Here is a 17,501-nt window from a genome sequence, read left to right as displayed (position 1 = left end):
TAGTTTATTCCCTCAGCTCTTTCCTTTGTTTAATTCAGAGATTATCAAACACCTACAATTTTGGCAGAGATAAGACTCCTGAGCCTGTTCTGGGCCCATGGAGATTCTGTAAAATGCTACAGGAAGACTTTTACTGAAGCTGGAAATTAAACTAGAAAGCCATAATGTTTTCCTCTAAGGAAGCATTCACAGGTCCCTTCATATTATGTATGAAGAGTAGTCTGTTATAGGAGGGTTGAGGCAGACCTGGATTTACAGCACAATGACCTTATACAAGATTTAGGTACAAGATTTAGGTTGTGATCTGCCATCAGTCTAACTCAGACTCTCTAAATTAGGTCAGTCTGCCCCTCAAATGTATTTTTACATTGTATTGAGAAAGCATAAACGTAGCTCCAAGTCAGCATAGTTCCCACAGCTCCTCTTTGACATGCAGAGTAGAAAATCACTCTGTGTGTCCAGCTGTTGGCCTGCTCAATGCTACCAGTTTCAGCACTAGCACCTTGGACACATGTAGAAGATGTGGGGAGAAGGGTGACAAATCTGGTTATAGGGAGAGCTGGGATGAAAAGAAGCTTGCAAATTTGTTTGCAATAGCCTTTTTAGGCTTTAATATTTGACTTTGCAAAGGCAAAGCTAGTCCAACTAACCCATTAATAGTACTCCATTCAAAAAGAAAATAAACTGGAAACTGTGGAATCTCTTTCTCCTGCTCTACCTCATTAGAAAAAAAAAAAAAGTGGAAGTGTGTCTTTTTCAGTGTATGTCATACTGCAGGCAAGAGGGCAATTGAAATGATGATTAGGCACATATTTTTAAATCAAAGATGTTAATCTCTCAAATCTTTGCAAAATATAACGAGTGGACTTTCTGAAAAGCTGGCTAAATTGATTTCAACTTTAAGTATAAGCAGCTATTGCATTGATATTAGCTCAGCAGCTCTAGCTTGGAGGGGGGATTGACCAGGATAAAGTTGTTTGCCAAAAACATTAAAAAAGAGCAGGCTACTTTTTATTTATGCAGTGATAGGAAACAAAAGATGCTATTGTAATCAAGCATGCTGTTCCTAATGACAGTTGTGTACTGTCACTTGCACAGCAGGAAATGCTTGTTGGAAAAGGAGCTCTCCATATACTTCTCAAGAATGGAAACTCACAAAAAAACCAGAATTGCTTGTGTAATAGGAGTAACTAGTTTTTAGAATAGAGCTTATTTGATTGTCAAAAACCAGTAATATCAAAGAACATTGTTTTGATAGCGAATTGGTAGGCATATGAAACAGCTTTTATCTCAAACTCCAGATCCCATGTACTTCTCTAGAAACACATCAGTCTGTCTAATGGTGATGTATATGTTGGTATTATGGTGAAATTTACCATTTTTATTTTTCTTTTAAAAAACCAACCAAAACCATGATGATAACTTAATAGTTTGTTCCTTTATTTCTGGGAGGACTGCCTCAAAATCAAGTATTTTCTTTAACAAAATACTGCAAGATTATAATTATCATTGTTGGCTTTTTTTCTTCTTTTTCTTTGTTGTTGTTGTTGTTTTGTTTTGTTTTGTTTTATTTTCACCATATAGGAGACCACTCCCTTTGGCCAGAAAAATGCAGAGATACCCGGTAAAGGTAAGGGTGTATGAAGTTTATAGTCAGACTTCTGCCATTCCCGTAGTGCTTTGCCTCAATGTTAATCCTCCTGTACATATATCAGCAGTCTTACTTATTTATGGGTGTTGGCTTTCTGAGAAAAGATTTCAAAGAACTGGTATTAGCATGTAGAGTATTATTATGTAGAGTAGAATCTCCAGTTTGGTATTAAAAAAACCCTCCTAGTTTACAAGAATATTTTGGAAAAAAACCACTCTCCAGTAAAATAAAGTGGATTTTGTACACTAAGCTCTTTTCCTAATCACTCTGAACTGTACTTCTTTCTTTTTTTTACTGAAAAATGACAAAAACCCCAACAAATTTCATTTTAATAAACTTTTCCTTTGAAGTGTATTTGAGATCAGTATTGGAAGAGAATTCAAAATCTTATCCAAATGAATATCTCTTTGTTTAAGTGAACGTTTGAAGGATTTGATCACGAGAAGTTTAAAAATAAGAGCCTTCTTTTTAAAAGTGATCAGATTTGTTGGTGCACAAATTTGTTGGGTCCTAAAACTGACTGCTAGGAAATGCCTTTCCTTTTACCAGAGTTCTGAAAGTGAATCTCAGAGCAGAAGACGTGAAATACATGAATAGTATTCATACATCATTTACACCATGATTCATACATGTGACATGCATCTTGGTTTTGGTTTTCAGCTGTTCAGTCCACATAGAAGCCTATGCAGTGCATCTTTTCTTTTTAAGCACTTTTGAAGATTTGTTTTCATGGGCAGAAAAGGCTTAAAATACCATTTTTAAAAACTTTTTAGTATTTCTTTGTTCTCTGTAAAATATCTGTGATTTCCACTGCCAATAATGGAGAAATACAATTAATATCCTCTCAGTTAAAGCATGTGGACAGCTTCACAAGTTCTACAGAAACTGAGCCCAGTAATTTCACCCAAAAAATTTAGATATTTTCACAGATTATTACATTACCTTTGTTCTAGAAAAATGTGCAACAATCAACCATCTCTAGTAATCCCCAAATAGGGTAATACAAGATAAGGTTATAATGGGGGGAGGTACAACCAAAAATTTGGATCATACTGCAAGTATAATGAAGAGAGAGTTTATTTATGATATTTAAATATCTTGAAGCAAGTGTAAATCATACTTCTTCTAAATCTTTACTAATTAATTGTTTTTGTACTTTTAAGAACTGATAATGATTTCAGTTACTATAGTGCTTGGATATCTTTTCTTATGAATTCTTACTTTCATTAACATCATACTGGTAAAAAAAAGAACCAAACCATAAGAATCTTACAGTTTCAGAATGCTGCAAGTTAATGAGCTGCAAATACAAACTTTTACTTATTCTCTCACAGCTCAATGCCAAAAGCTAATAGAAATATGGTAGTTTGCAGTAGATAACTCTTTGCGCCTACCATGATTATGTTAGGACACTGGAGTATTTTTGTAGCTCTCACAGTTAATTAATTCTTAAATTAGTGTATCTCATTGGCTGGATTGCCATCTTTTCTGCTGACTCAAAACTATGCTTAAGAAATGCCTATTGAAGAAAAGCTCCCACAGCTCAATCAAGGAAAAGGATGAAGTGGACAAATTTCCATCCTCTGGCTTAGAATACTAATAATTCACATTACTACTCTACTGAAGTCTTTTGTACTCAGGTTCTCTTCACAATCTCCAGGCCATCTCAATCCAGGTGTTGTCATTTCTCTATTGCAAAATCCCTTTGTACCAACTTCATTTAGGTTATAAGTGCTACTCTGTTTTAGTTCAAAACAATTCATTAGGAGTCTTTAAACTCCACAGAATATCTGATAGCATGAATCATGTACCAAAACTGAGATAAACAGATAAATCTTTTAAAAAATGTTTTATTTATGGGTATGGGGGCTTTAATACACTCTTAAACATGACTAAAAATTGCTCAAATTTTGCAAAGAATGGGCATGAGAATTCAATAATTTTATCTCTTCAGAGTTTGGTTTAAGCAATTAGACAGTTAAAAATATGAATAATCTAATGTCAGAAGAGTTCCACCTGGAGTAAATTTGAAACACATTCTTTTTGAGAACAGTGATATTTTACAAGTACACTAACACATGTAAAAAAACCCTTTCCTGGATAAATGATTGCTTTTCAATATGTCAAGCTTTTGGTTTAGGATTCTCTGTCCTTTTATGTTGTTTTTTTGTTTGTTGGGGATTCTTTCTTGGGTTTTTTTTTTTTTTTAAGTGTAAAATATTCTCCTTAATCTACTTAGGCTGCTGAAGTCCATTGAAATTTTGTGCTATTGAGGTCACCAAATCTAATGAAATATTTTTGTAAAAGTAAAGTGCATCACTCTTTTTCTGCTCCTCTTCAGAGTAGGAAATCATGAGTTTGCATATCTATTAGAACAAGAAATTTGTCCTAAAACATATAATTACACTTAATTGTGCTTTGTTGTAAAACAAAAATTCATACAGTTACACTTATTCTGTCTGTGTAGTTGTTAAAACAAAGTAGTAGTTTTCTTTAGGTGAAGTGCTTTTCTATGATTTCCAATTGCTTTTGATGCAGATACTGAATCTGATGGAAGTTGTTTGTACTATCACATTATTGTCATGATTATCTGTTGTCTCTTAGAAATCTTGCTGTTCCAGTATTTGTGCAGAGAGATAATGAAACTAAAATACAGGTTAAAAATGGCAAAACCAGAAAGTGAAATTTCAAATAATCGTGATGGAATTAGATATGACATTACTGTACAGTGTGTACAGGATATGTATGTTTCACAGAGTAAATGCAGAGAAAATGGCATTACAACACAACTTAAAAAGTTATTGAGTGATTACAAAATGTGTCTACATGACATTTCTTTGTTTAATTTTTGGTATGAGTCTGACTTTAGTTCTGATTTTCCTACAAGAAAGTTCATGTAATCTAGTGTCCTTCACATTTCTCTGTATTTTTTATTTTCTGTAGGTGGTAAAAATTTTATGATACTGCTCCATCAGCCTTTCACTGAATAGGAGCTTTGGAAAAGGGATGTATTTTCTTTATATAGATGACTTTAGGTTTGCAGAATTCATATATATATGTACATAACAAGTTCATATTAAATGTTCTAGTGCAGAATATGTGATAGTTTATTGAGGCAGACTACTTAAGCAGTTACAGGTGTAAACACTGTATTTCCATATAGAGTTATTTCAATCACCATTTGAACTTTTTAGGCTAGTGGGATAGTTTTTGGTTTTGAACTTGGAGATGTATGGATAATCTCCGTGTAATTTTAGGATAATTTTTCAGTATAAGAATGATACTTCTTTAATGTGCATATTGTCACTGTATTGACTCTGTATGTCTTTTTATCTTTGTAGAAGAATTACATAAGAATATCGGTTTTGCTGCAAAACAAGTGTCAGAAAAAGCTGATACTGATATGAAGAACCAGACAGAAGATAAATCAAAGGAAGAAACAGAGTCCGAAAAGACTTCTGTTTCCAGGGAAACCTGGATTAGCTTTGAAGACTTCTGTGTTTGTTTCCAGTAAGGAATAGAGAGTTTGGGTTTTATTCCATAAAATATGCAATGTAACAATGGTAAAATTCATAGCATGACTATATAAAAATTATATCTTAACAGGCCTTCTTTGTAGAACTGTCCTGCCTTTCAGGGTGGTTTCAAGGCTACTTTTCAGACCAGAATTACTGTCCCTGTTGACAGGGACAGTAGCTGCAGCCTTGCTCTCTTCCTTGGGTGTGTCCTCCAGAATACAGTGGAGAACACCATCAGCAGCTCCATAAAGGATATGTCAGACTGCAACGGGGGTGGAAGATTGTAGATTGTGGAGTGTGCCGACATTAGGTGCTCACATACCTGACCCAGCAGTCACTGGGCACACAGTCTGCATCAGAACAACACAGTTCTAAAGAAAAAAAAGGTTGTTGAAATCAGTTGCCATTAGATTAGCTTGGTCAACTAAGTGCTTTCTTTCACTCCCTTTTCAATATAATCCCAAGGCATTTATACCTCTGCAAACATAAAAAAAGCTGGCGTACTTGTAGCATCATATCTTCAATTTTGGCCTTTAAGGTTTAGGAAGACTGGTACAATATATATATACTTTAGAGAATCTAAGATTGCTGAGGGGAGTAATTTCATCAGAGAAAATCCACCCAGGTTTTTTAGTTTGAATTTGTAATTGAGATTTCTTTGTGAAGCTTTTATTTTCATAAGTGGGTGTTTTCTTGAGCAGGTATTATACTCTGCTCCCTCTCTAAAGGAAAATATGTAACTTCTATACCAGCCAGCAATACAGGAACTCTAGATGTAAAAGTTTAGGCCTTGCTAAGGTTTGCCTGTTACTTTTAGCTAGTCACAGATACCAGAAGATAGGGCCTTCAGAAAAAAAGCATCATAACCAATGTAATTTCTTTTCAAAGTCTTGCTCACGGTGTCATATGGAGAGAATGTGAAATATGAACTTTCTAACTTGTTAGCCAAATGTTAAAGTACTGGTGACATTTTGTAGACCAATATTATTATTAATTAAGGTATAAAGCATTTTTCAGTTTCTTGTTCTTATCTCTAAATAAGTGAGAGTTTATTTTCACGGTGAACTGATAAAGTAGCTGTTAACAAAGCATCTCAATTGATCTTGAAAGAATTTATCTCTCAGAAGAAATTAGGCACCTAATATTTTCATTTTATCAGTCAGTTGAAAGTGTTTTCTTGTCTGACACGTCTACATCTCAGGCAAAGTGAAAATAAAATGAATGTTCATAGTTCATATCAAACTTTGAGAAACGAGAAAAATTTTAGCTGCCGTAGGAATTGATACGTCAGCAATGGATCAGGATTCCTGTGATGTTTCTGAGTAATCAAAACATTAGAGTTCACATCACAATTCCATCCTCAATTAAAGCTGAAGTCATTTATGTTGCCTTTGGTGAAATCAAGGTCAGAAAAAATTGTCGGGAGCTACATAGCTTTCTGTAGGTGTGCAAACAGCACAGAACTAAAAAAGCACATTACTTTAAAATAGTTCTTCCTTGCAGTTATACTTTATTATGGTAAGTTTTCAGATGGTAATGGAAGTTTTAGAGTAATATTAGCATGTTACCATTTATAGATTGAAATTGAGCATATTAGTGGCCTGACCTCCAATGGAAAACTATAGAAATGCAGCAAAGATAAAAATTAATGTCAGCTGCTTTCTCTGGAGGTGAATTCTATTCCCTTTTTATGAAATGAAAAAATGTTGAACCATTTTTGAGAAAGACATGGGAGTCTCATTTATGAAAGTAAAATTAATATGCTATTAAATAGACATTTACCTGAAAGATATCATTTGTACTGATTATTTTCCTACATAATTCTATTTTGTATTCTCCCTAGGAACTTGTATGTTTTCCACAAGCCACATACATATGCTTATAATTATCAGAAGACAGATTTTAAGGTATATGACTGTATCATTGGGTTTTTTTAATCTTTGTCAAAGTCTTACATAAATAGGTAATACATATATCCTGAATGATATTGGTAGATCACATAGAACTGCCATTACTGAAAAACAATAATGCATTAAGTTTATTGTAGTCAATACAAATATATGTTTGCTAGCAAATATCCAGAAGTATTTCACTGTATTTAAGACAAGGAAAAAATTTTGTGGAGTACTACAGCACAATAACAAAAAAATGGATTATGTAAATAATGCAAGTTGATAGTGAATCAGATCTCCATCCTCTCTTCATTTTGATTTAAATCTACCTTATAACAATTCAGTGTCTAATTTGAATTTAATAATGATTCAGCTGCAGAATCTGCCCTTTCATTCTCCTTCATCTGCCCCTGTCACCTAAGGCCCAAATCATGAGTCTGTTTAGCATAGCCCTCCATTTTCTCTTTAAATGCTAAGACCTTTAGCTGTTTACAGCATCCTGTTGCAGGGGTTAAAAGTACCCTTTAATTACATTGAAATTATGGAATTTCTCTAAACCTGCCAGTAGTTCATATTATCAGAAGGTTATTCAACATGCTTGAAATATTCTGTTCCAGCTCTAATTTTATAGTGTATCTGAAGTGCAATTGTAGAGTACCAAATGTAAATTCCTGGCATGAACTTTCTGTAAAATCCTGTACTGAGAAGGTTAACTATATGTATTATGCTTCATAATTGTAGTATACCTGCAATTTCACACCTCTCTGTAATCACAAGAAATTTTCCTAGTGACTGCACGATATACTTTCACAAGCCATAATCAGCATTAAGACTATGTAAACCTGTGTGCTGTTGTGCCAAAAAAACCTAACCCTTTGCTGTAAAACCATTCTAATTTTTTTACATTGATACGGATGAGGCATTTACGCCATTAGGTAAATTCTGTATGATGCTTAATAAAAGAACACTTTCGTTTATGATAGGAAGATAATAGGACTGGCATCTAGGATCAAATACAAAAAAATGGATTTATATGACTCTGGAAAATTCAGGAAGATGTATTGTAACAGTTCTGAAGGAAGAAGCTCATTTAGCTTCAGATTTTGAAGAATTTCTAGGAACAGTAGAATCATTCTGTAGTTTCTAATATTGGCATAGAAATTATGTAGCAAAATTCTGAGTGAAAAATTTTACCTCCTTAGATATTTCTAGAAAAAAATCATTATGAGGAAGAATCACTCATGTCTACAAATTAAAAAAGTACATATTTCTTTCAAGCTTATTCTAGTTAGTTTCAATCAGAAAGTTGCAGCACAAAAAATTTTTGATCTTCCATTGAATGTTGTTTTGCAATTGGAACTACTAAACTGAGAATGAATATGAAGAATATTACATAAAAGTAAATATATTCTCATTCAAGTTCTGTTTCCTTTTATCTCTGAACATTATAATACATGCAGCATTAGGCTCTGGGCCTAAATAACATGTCTGAAATTTGGAAGAAGTAGTAACAGTTAATTACCTGCTTCCCCTTCTGTAGCTAAGGTCACCATATCCAAAATCTTAGCCATACTTTGTATAAGGACAGTTGGACAGTATTCAATGAAAATAAAAGATGAACAACTGTCAATTTTTTTATGCAGTTTACTAATGACCAAGTCATCTATTATTTACTTGTGGACAGTCTGATGCCCATTGAAATCATAGTCAGCTTTTCTGCATTAGTGCACTGGGATGATACTGAAGGTAAGGCCAACACAGAAGAGTACACGTTAATGTTTTAAATATTAAATATTACGTTAAATATGTCTGTGCTGTTGTGTTTGGCTGTTGTGTATTTGGGCACAGTTTGAGAGTTTAGTATTAAATAGCCAAATTGATTCTAAGAAATATGCTAATATTCCAGAAATACTTCATTGTTATTGATGGTGAATATTTTCATGAAAGGATCCCTCCCTTTACTGTTTATTATGATTTGCTGCAAGCTTTTCATCACTATATTTCTAGTATGGATTTCCTTGTGTTTCTTTGAGTTTCTTTTCTACAAATTCCATTCTTGCAATCTGCTTTATGCCTTAGCTGATCATAATGCCATAAAAACAGCAATATAACCGAAGTATATTTTTGAAACGATTTTTAAACTGGTGCATAGTAAGATCGTAAGTACGTTTAAACTTGGTTTCTTTCAAGATCCAACAACTGGGAAGATTTAAATAAAAATCACTTGTATTTCATGAAAAAAATAGAATGGTATTCAGGAAAGCTAAGTCATGTTATTATAATTGGCTTAGGTTAGCCAGATATTTAAACACTGGATATGAATGTAATTTTAGTGCATCCAGAGTGAAGAGAGAACCAAAAGAAAGCTTAAAAAACCCAGACTGACCATTCAGTTAAAATAAACTATAAGCTATAAATATAAATAAATATAAGCTTTTTATGGTTGTTTCCTTCCTTTGCATATGGGCAGAATGGATTTCTATGGAGTTTTACGGTAGTCTGAAATGACTTGGAAGATGTCTGATGTACACATTCTTCTAACACATTCTTTTAATGATTATTTTAAAGCAAATGGCACAAATAAGCTGTATTCTGTGCCACCTATGCATTTTAAGTGACTGGCTTTTTTCTCTGAGTTAGCAAAGCCTAAGTGCAGACTTTACTGGCTGTGAAGTAGCTACAGATTCCATGTTTGTCTTAATTTTATAGTTATTCACCCTCCCAATATTGTGTGGGTTGTGTTTTGTTTTGTTGGGTTTTTTTCTTAATCTAGGAACTAAACAAGAATGTTCTAGTATTTCAAAGGGTGTGCTGACGATTGAACGTTTCTCTTGGAAATCTGTGACTCCTGGAGAACTTGTGTTAAAGATGCATACATCTGCAACCAAAGCTACTGTGTTAAATCTTCCTGCTGGGTATGTATGAGGCTTTGTTTTTGTCCTGATGCTTTAGTCCTAAGGCCTGAGATGATCATTTACTTTAAGTAAGTAAGAGTTTATTTTCTAAAACTAAACTTTTGGAATATCAAAATAGCTAGGATTTGGTAAGACTACCAAATTACTATGAGTTTACCAAAACTTTCATTCTAACTAGAATGATTTTGAAATGTTCCCTGGAGTAGCAAGAAAAATTTAAGAATTAGCATTTTTTAGTGGAACTGTAAAAGCATGATAATACCATAGGAGGTTTCAATGCTTTTCTTGAAACAGGATTTATGAAACATGACAAGAGAAATCCTCAGGTTATTCATGAAGCCTTGAGTGTTTTACTTCCCATTCATATAGCTCTTAATATGATTTATTTCTCTTTGCATGTAACTCTAAATTTTCAATGTAGAGCATTGACTGTTTAAATAAAGAAACAGATTAAAAGCAAGAGCTCTTGTTATCTATTAGTTTCTAAAAATACTTCCGGGCAAACCAGAAAGATGACATCTTCATATCTTGTCATAAGCATAAAGTTGCTGACTCAGTCACTGAGGCTTCTACTTTTCGAAAAGTAGAGAATCACCAGTTTAATCTCAAAGAGATGAGACAAAATGTATTTTTTGAAAAATCAAGTAAGATTTCAAATAAATAGGCACAGCAAGAAAATACTCCAATATTATAGCATACTGAATTAAAGATCTTTAATAGTGCTCTTTATTTATTTTGATTCAGACTAAAATTGGAATAGTTATGTTTATGTTTGTAGGCTAGTTCTACCTCCACATGTATTTTCCTAATGTAGTTTCCAAAAGTTGCATACATCTGTCCTGCAGGGAAGCCCAAAAATGTAGATCTTTTTGCACCTGCAAATTTCAAAGCTAACAGAGATACAAGCAGCTCAAATTTATATGCTGCTCCTCTTTGATTCTCTCTACTTCAGGCAGAGCCAGGAGGCTTTCAGTCAGATTTAATTTACAGCAGTTGTGGGAGATGAATGGGCTTATTGACCACTTTCCCATTTCATTCCAAATGAGAATTTGGAACTTGCTAAGCCAGGAAGGCACCTCTTCCCACTGTCAGTTAGTGGCCAGGGGGCATTTAAATTTCACTTGAAAGAAGATGCAATTAAAAAATGTCAGTGTGTGTGTGGGAGTAGCTCTCCTTTCTTACTCTCACCACTGGATTCTTGGTTAACACTTTGAAGCTACAGCCTGGATGAACTTCTCCAGCTAAATGCATTTCTGTAAATGATCTGAGACCATGAGGCTTTGGTATCAGCCAGCTCCTCAGGTATTTCAGTGGGACAGCAAGACAGTGTTGACTAGAGAGAAAAGCATGAATCCCTTGTTTTGTGTAACTGTAACTAGGAATGATTTCTTTTATTATTAGAGTCCGTTATAGGATACAGTTAGGCAAACAAGACTGAACTGAGTATATGACATTCAGTCATAAGTGAATTTCTGTTGGTAACCTTAGGAGGTTATGATTGGGCAGTTTGGCCTGCAGTTGCTTATTTTTCAACTAATTTTTCCTTGTTTTGTCAATGCAAACATGGAAATTTTGACCAGAATACTTGATGACTTCTCTAAGCTTTCTGGAGCAGATATGTTTCAAGTGTAGCTAAATATAATCGTGATGAAACAATCTGTCATTTGTAGCTGTATGAAATAATGAGTATACCTATTTTGCTTAAGAAAATCAAAATAACACCTAAACAAATAAAAATAAAATAACAGTGACTTCTCTGACTTCACCTACTCCCTACATTTGGAGGTTCTTGAAAAGAAAGGAGTTAGACATGTCGAATTTTGAAGCACAAGGACATCTAGAAAAGGATTTCAGTATTACCAAATGCAGAAAAGAAAAGCTTAATAATTGCAGTAATTAAAAGAAAAAAGTTAATTTACTTTTTCTTGAATGTAGGAAACACATATTACTCTTCACAGTAAGTTCTCCCATAGGGCACCATATTCATCTCTGTACCATGGTGCCATGTGTCTTTGGAGAAGAGGATGATGTGATGCCAGCTCTTGAAAAGGTATACATAATAAAAACGAGTCAAGTATTGTGATAATAGTATTTCAGACTATTAATTAGTTTTAAAGTGAAGTAATATTGGATTTTCATTTAGAGTTATTATGTTTAATGGTATAATATTAGTGTCAATATTAAATGGATAAGGGCATAAAATTTGCAAAAATTATCTTACTTGTAAGTTAGCATTGGGTAGTATTGTGGTTTACATAGAACAGCAGCATAAAATGTTAAAAATACTCATGCATGTGTCTGAGGTACTCATATAGCTCACTTTTTGGGGTATGTGATAAAATACATGTACATATTATAATTAATAAGCAAAAATACCTGCCTATTAAAATAAATTGTCACATCAGTAAAGATAGTTTTTTCCCATGAGCTCACATATTACTTACGGGGTCCCAGAGCAGCTTTTATATCTAAAATGAGCAATTTAATCAAATAACTTTTCATAGCTGAGATAAGAGGCCCAGGAGAGCAATTACTACAGCTTTACTTCTTCATTGTCTACAGTCCAGGCAGATATCACTGTCATCCATATTTTCAAAATTTCTTTGGCAAGCAGCAGTAAGCCCAAATATTTTTCATGGGCACTGAGGGGAGGGAATATAGTTTCTAGCTAACAGTTTTGCTAAAATATTTTAAAAGGTGAGTGTGACAACAAATTTACATAGCAGTGTAGATTCAGGGTCCTAATAATAGGACCTAAAGCAGAATGTCTTAAAACACATTTATGACATTTATTTTAGCAAGGAAGTTTAAATATAAGAAGTTGGACCATTAAAAATATCTTGTGGCTGTACTAATCCCTTGCCTTCAATTTCTGGATGAAAAGCTCTTTGTCGTCAATAAAATAAAGCAGAATCTTATCCTTGGATCTTCTCTACATTTCCTTTTAAAGACAGCATTTTCTCTACAAAGTGTCATTTGCAGGAAAGTATCCATATTCTTGCACAGAAATCCTGAGGAATATTAAAGATGCTTTAGGCAGCATGTATTCTGTCATTGTTTTCTGGGGGATATGAATACTAATTTGTCCTTTTATAACAGAAGATGCTGAGCATTTCAGCTAGCAAAGTCATATTATCACTGCATTAGAAAGTCTCTGTATGCATCTTATTTTTGTTTATATTTTCTAGGAGTACTGATACAGGAAAAATGAAACAATTAATAGATACATGTTATGATGTCTGTTATAGTGTTTTAATTTCAGTACTAAAATTAGAGAAAATTTTGTATGCTTTTAAATAGCAGAGACCTAATTGATTTTTTAGTTTATAAAAATAATAACAATTCCTTCAATTTAGAAAAGTTTTGTACTTCTTTGCAGGAAGAAAGCTTGTATGCTGTCACAGCCTAGAAAGAAAACAAACAAAAATTTTAAAGGGATCTTTCTAACAGTGGTTGGGTTTATTCTCTCTCCCCAGGAGAGCTCTCGGTTTACAGAACAGGCTGCAGCTATCCTGAAAGCTGTTGGAAATGTGATAAATAATTACAGCAGTAAGGATGAGCTTTCTAAAGCCTGGAAGGAATTGGAACTAACTCTCTGTCCTCCTGGCATCCATGGTACTGGAATGGCTGAAGAACTCTACAAGGTGAACAAACAATTTTAATAAGCACGTTCAACATTTTAATAAACATTAAAAGCTGCAGAAACTGGATAACAGCTTAACATTGTCATTACCCTCTTCAAAACAATGTCTGTGCATTTCAAAAGGACCACCTGCATGCTTTGAATGGGGCATTTGTTATAAAATGTGTAAGCTCAAATAACATTACTTGCAACTGTATGATAATTTTCTTCTTTTAATAAGAACAAATTTCAATATGCGCAGAGCAGCACATTCTAAATCAAGTCTATTTTTGTCAATCTAGTTTAACATACTTTGGGGCAGAAAGCATGAGGGGTCTTTATATTAAGACTTCATTTTGGATTTAAAAGACTCTCCCTGAAATTCGGAAAAGCCAGAATGGTTCTTTTCTGTGTCTAATGTTAATGGAACAAAAAAACATTATTACAGCTTATATTACTGTAGGCAGTAATGAGGTTTTTTTCACTCATAGTATTTTTAGGTGTTTTTCTTTCTCTCCTGAAACTGCAGAATTCTTATTTAACTTTTCTGCTCTGTATGTGTGATAAATTAAAGGGTCTTTAGATACATGATGAAAATGTTACACTTTTCTGTAGACCTCTATCCTATTGGTTTTCAATATTATAAAAAGATTGAAACAAATAAAGTTTTATAAAGGACATGCTAATTTTTATTTGTATGCAAACGTTGATAATACTGTTATCAAATTAAAACTTGATAACAATTGTTATAACTTGATTGTTCTACAGTCAGTACTTTATATATTCCGCATTCTTTTACTTTCATCACAGTACTAGAAAGCTCATGTAGCTTAGACTGTGTATTTTAGAATATTGAATAGAAGAAGGAGTTTAGTATTTTTATAATCACTGACATGAAATTTAGAACACCCAAGCCAGTGCTTTTATATGTTCACTTGACACCATGCTCAAACTCATCAAAACAACAGAATTAAGAAAGAATGATTCCAGGTGCACCACTCAGGGAAGAGGTCATTTTCATGCCAAGTCCACCAGAAAACAAAATTGATTTGAACTCTCTGGAATGGAAAATACAAATTTTAAAAGCATATGCTCACATGAAATTCGTGTAAAACTTAGAGACCTTAACAAAAATTCAATAGTCATGAACACACATATCCCTTCCTCTCTCACCCTCTAAAACCAACGTATAACTGAAAAAGAACAAAAAACCAGAAATTGGATAAATAAGAGGCATTGAACTGACAGTGATTCAAGACTGAAAATACAGAGATTATCTATCCTTAACACAAACAGTGAAAAACTACTCTGAATGTAAGAATGAATGTTGCAGATTCTTTCTTCACCAGTCTTAAATATTAAAAAGAAAAGATGAGTTTATTAATAATAAAATACATAAAATGTTTCCAGAAAGCAGAAGAATCCAAAATTAAGGGCAATGAAAAAGAGAAATTACGTCTTTATCATTAAGTTATTACTATGTTCTTCAGCTCAGATTATGAAACGAGTTCTGAAAAACACACTCTAAATTTTCCATCTATTATAAAGAGGGAAAATCAAAAATAAAAAAAAGAAGAGACTGGATTTCTGCTCTTTAAAGAGCATCAATATGTCAAAAATAAAAATAGAGCCAAATCCTTCCCTGTGGTATCACCTCCTAATCTAGTAAGCATGTCCATTCAGTTATCAGTCTCTGCTCTGAAACCTCGAGTCACGAATGCAAGCTGTCATGATAATAATTATAATATGTTCTTCTGTCCTCTGGTATAAGGCCACCAATCTACTACACATAAACCATTAAGATATTTTGGGTAATAAAGAAACTGTAGAATAAGTTCTATTTTTAGTAAGCCAGACATGACACAGGTTTTCTCTTGATTTTTGGCATTGTAGTTCTACAGCTGGGCCTAATTTTCAGATACTTTATTTTTGTAGACAAAGTTTAACACTTCATTTTGACATGATAAAAGAAAAGGGCTAAACAGTATTTGAAACAATAATGAGAAGCAATATAAATCAGCTTTTAAAAATTAATCATTCTTTAAATGCTTTTCCTCATTTTGATTTTAGGTTTTCAATATTGCATTCTGGTGTTTGATCAATTATGTAATAGACGAGAAGACTCCTTACAGATATAAACTTGCCTTCAAGTCTTTCACTTTGGATTTTGAAGACTTTGAGATTTCTGGGGATGACCCTGTATTTTCAGGTACTGTATTGGTATTGCTAATCACTTAAAATATGTCTGCCCATTTTTATTTTTGAGGAAGCCAGCTCTTCACTAATCTTGTTTTTTCTTGCCTAAGTAGGCACAATTCATTTTTAAGCCAAAGACTTCTACTGTTGACAGCACATCTGAGACTCATCTCAGAATAGAAATGATCCTTTTCTTTCTTCCAGAAAGTCTGTTTAGCCTTTGTTAATTTATAAAATTGCCCTGAGTCTTCCCTAGCTTGAATTTGCTAGTATTGACAAACATTAACAAACATCTACAGGTGCATTTTTTACCTGATGTACTGCAGATCATCACTTTTGTTCAAATTACCAGCTGAAAAGATCTTAAATGCATATATTGTTCACAAAATGAGAGTGAAGGAAGACTTAAGTTAGTACCTTTGTTGAAAGTTTCTTACTTATGGGTTGAGGATTTTTTGTTTGTTTCTTTTAGGGGGAGGGATATTTTGATTTTTGTTGGCTTGCTTGCTTACTTACTTGCTTTTTTTTTAAGCTTATTATTTGGGAAATTGTATTGGCTGGCTAGTTAGCTGGCTAATCACACATGTGCAGTGTGGAACTGCCTACAGCACCATCCACCTCTTCTCCAGCCTGTGATTAGGGTATGCTGTGTACCCAAACATACTGTGAGAGGAGCCACTGGAAGGCCAACTTATTTATTACAAGTAGGGATAATTCTCTTCCTGCAGGTTTTTTGCTTCATTTTGTATGCAGGCTGGAGGCATTATGTATTAAGTTTGCCTGGCAACTTTTTGCCTGGCTCTTTTCCGTTTTATAACTTACTTTTTGGTCTGTGTAACTTTTTAATCTATTGATATTAACATTTAATAATAAAAGCTTTATGTATATGGTTTCATACTACAACAAAACAAGAATTTATCTGAAAAACTGACAGGCAGATACATGATCACCATTTGAAGGCCTTTCAGAGGGACTTAGCTTTTCCTTCTTCTCTTAGGAACTTACAGAATAAAGTGTTTCTACATGGTGAATCAAAATGATACTAACTTTCTTTTGATTATTCATTTTATTCCAAAGAAACAGTATAAAAAAAGAAATTAAAATTTACACAAAAATCTTTATTGACACAATGATGTAATGCTCTTATTCTTTTAAGAAAGCACACATACTTGTCTCTTTACTGGGGACTTTCCTCCAAAACGCTCTCTTCTAAAGATTACTCTTCTGTGAGACATCAGATATTATGAAGGGAATTGCATCCCATGGGAAGAGTATAAGTTATAAGGGTCAGTATATTGACATTTGTCACACCACTTGAAGTCAACAACACCTGTCACATTTTTGCAAGATGACTGATTTCTGTATTCCAAAAAAAAACCTTAAACACTTGTCAGCAATAAAAGAGAAGACATTTTAAAAATAGATTTGAATAATTAGCACAGTTGACAGGTTGTAACAAAGACCTTGTATATTTTACTAAAATATGAGATCCACTGTGATAGAATATTTTTTAGGATTTGGGCACTGAATCAAAGTGGAATGAATGTATGGAGGAAGAAAGTTCTGTTTCAGTTTTCTTTCCTCCAGTGTCCAGTGTATCCTTTTAATGTGTTTGCTTTTACAGAATTAAATAGGAAAATATTGCTATTGGACTGTAAAGTTAATTGTTTCCCTTTGGTTTTATTGACATTGGACATTTTTTCACCT

At 33.4% G+C, this 17,501-nt stretch overlaps 1 protein-coding gene across 6 annotated transcripts in view; it reads left to right on the top strand.

Moving 5' to 3' along the window:
* The window catches only part of ADGB (androglobin), a 105,271-nt gene that overhangs the window by 52,486 nt on the left and 35,284 nt on the right, over positions 1-17,501 (top strand). For 5 of the 6 annotated variants that reach the window (XM_027633783.1, XM_027633769.1, XM_027633787.1 and 2 more), the window contains 8 exons: positions 1,585-1,630; positions 4,993-5,161; positions 7,013-7,076; positions 8,705-8,807; positions 9,835-9,976; positions 11,912-12,026; positions 13,453-13,620; positions 15,669-15,807. In XM_027633783.1, the coding sequence (XP_027489584.1) occupies positions 1,585-1,630; positions 4,993-5,161; positions 7,013-7,076; positions 8,705-8,807; positions 9,835-9,976; positions 11,912-12,026; positions 13,453-13,620; positions 15,669-15,807 (946 nt within the window). The remainder of the gene's footprint in view (positions 1-1,584; positions 1,631-4,992; positions 5,162-7,012; positions 7,077-8,704; positions 8,808-9,834; positions 9,977-11,911; positions 12,027-13,452; positions 13,621-15,668; positions 15,808-17,501) is intronic. The other variant, XM_027633774.1, reaches the window with a different exon arrangement.

The sequence above is a fragment of the Corapipo altera genome, unplaced genomic scaffold (assembly GCF_003945725.1).
Source record: "Corapipo altera isolate COAL_440 unplaced genomic scaffold, ASM394572v1 2b, whole genome shotgun sequence".
NCBI classification, from domain to species: Eukaryota; Metazoa; Chordata; class Aves; order Passeriformes; family Pipridae; genus Corapipo; species Corapipo altera.
This window is presented reverse-complemented; position numbering and strand designations above follow the sequence as displayed.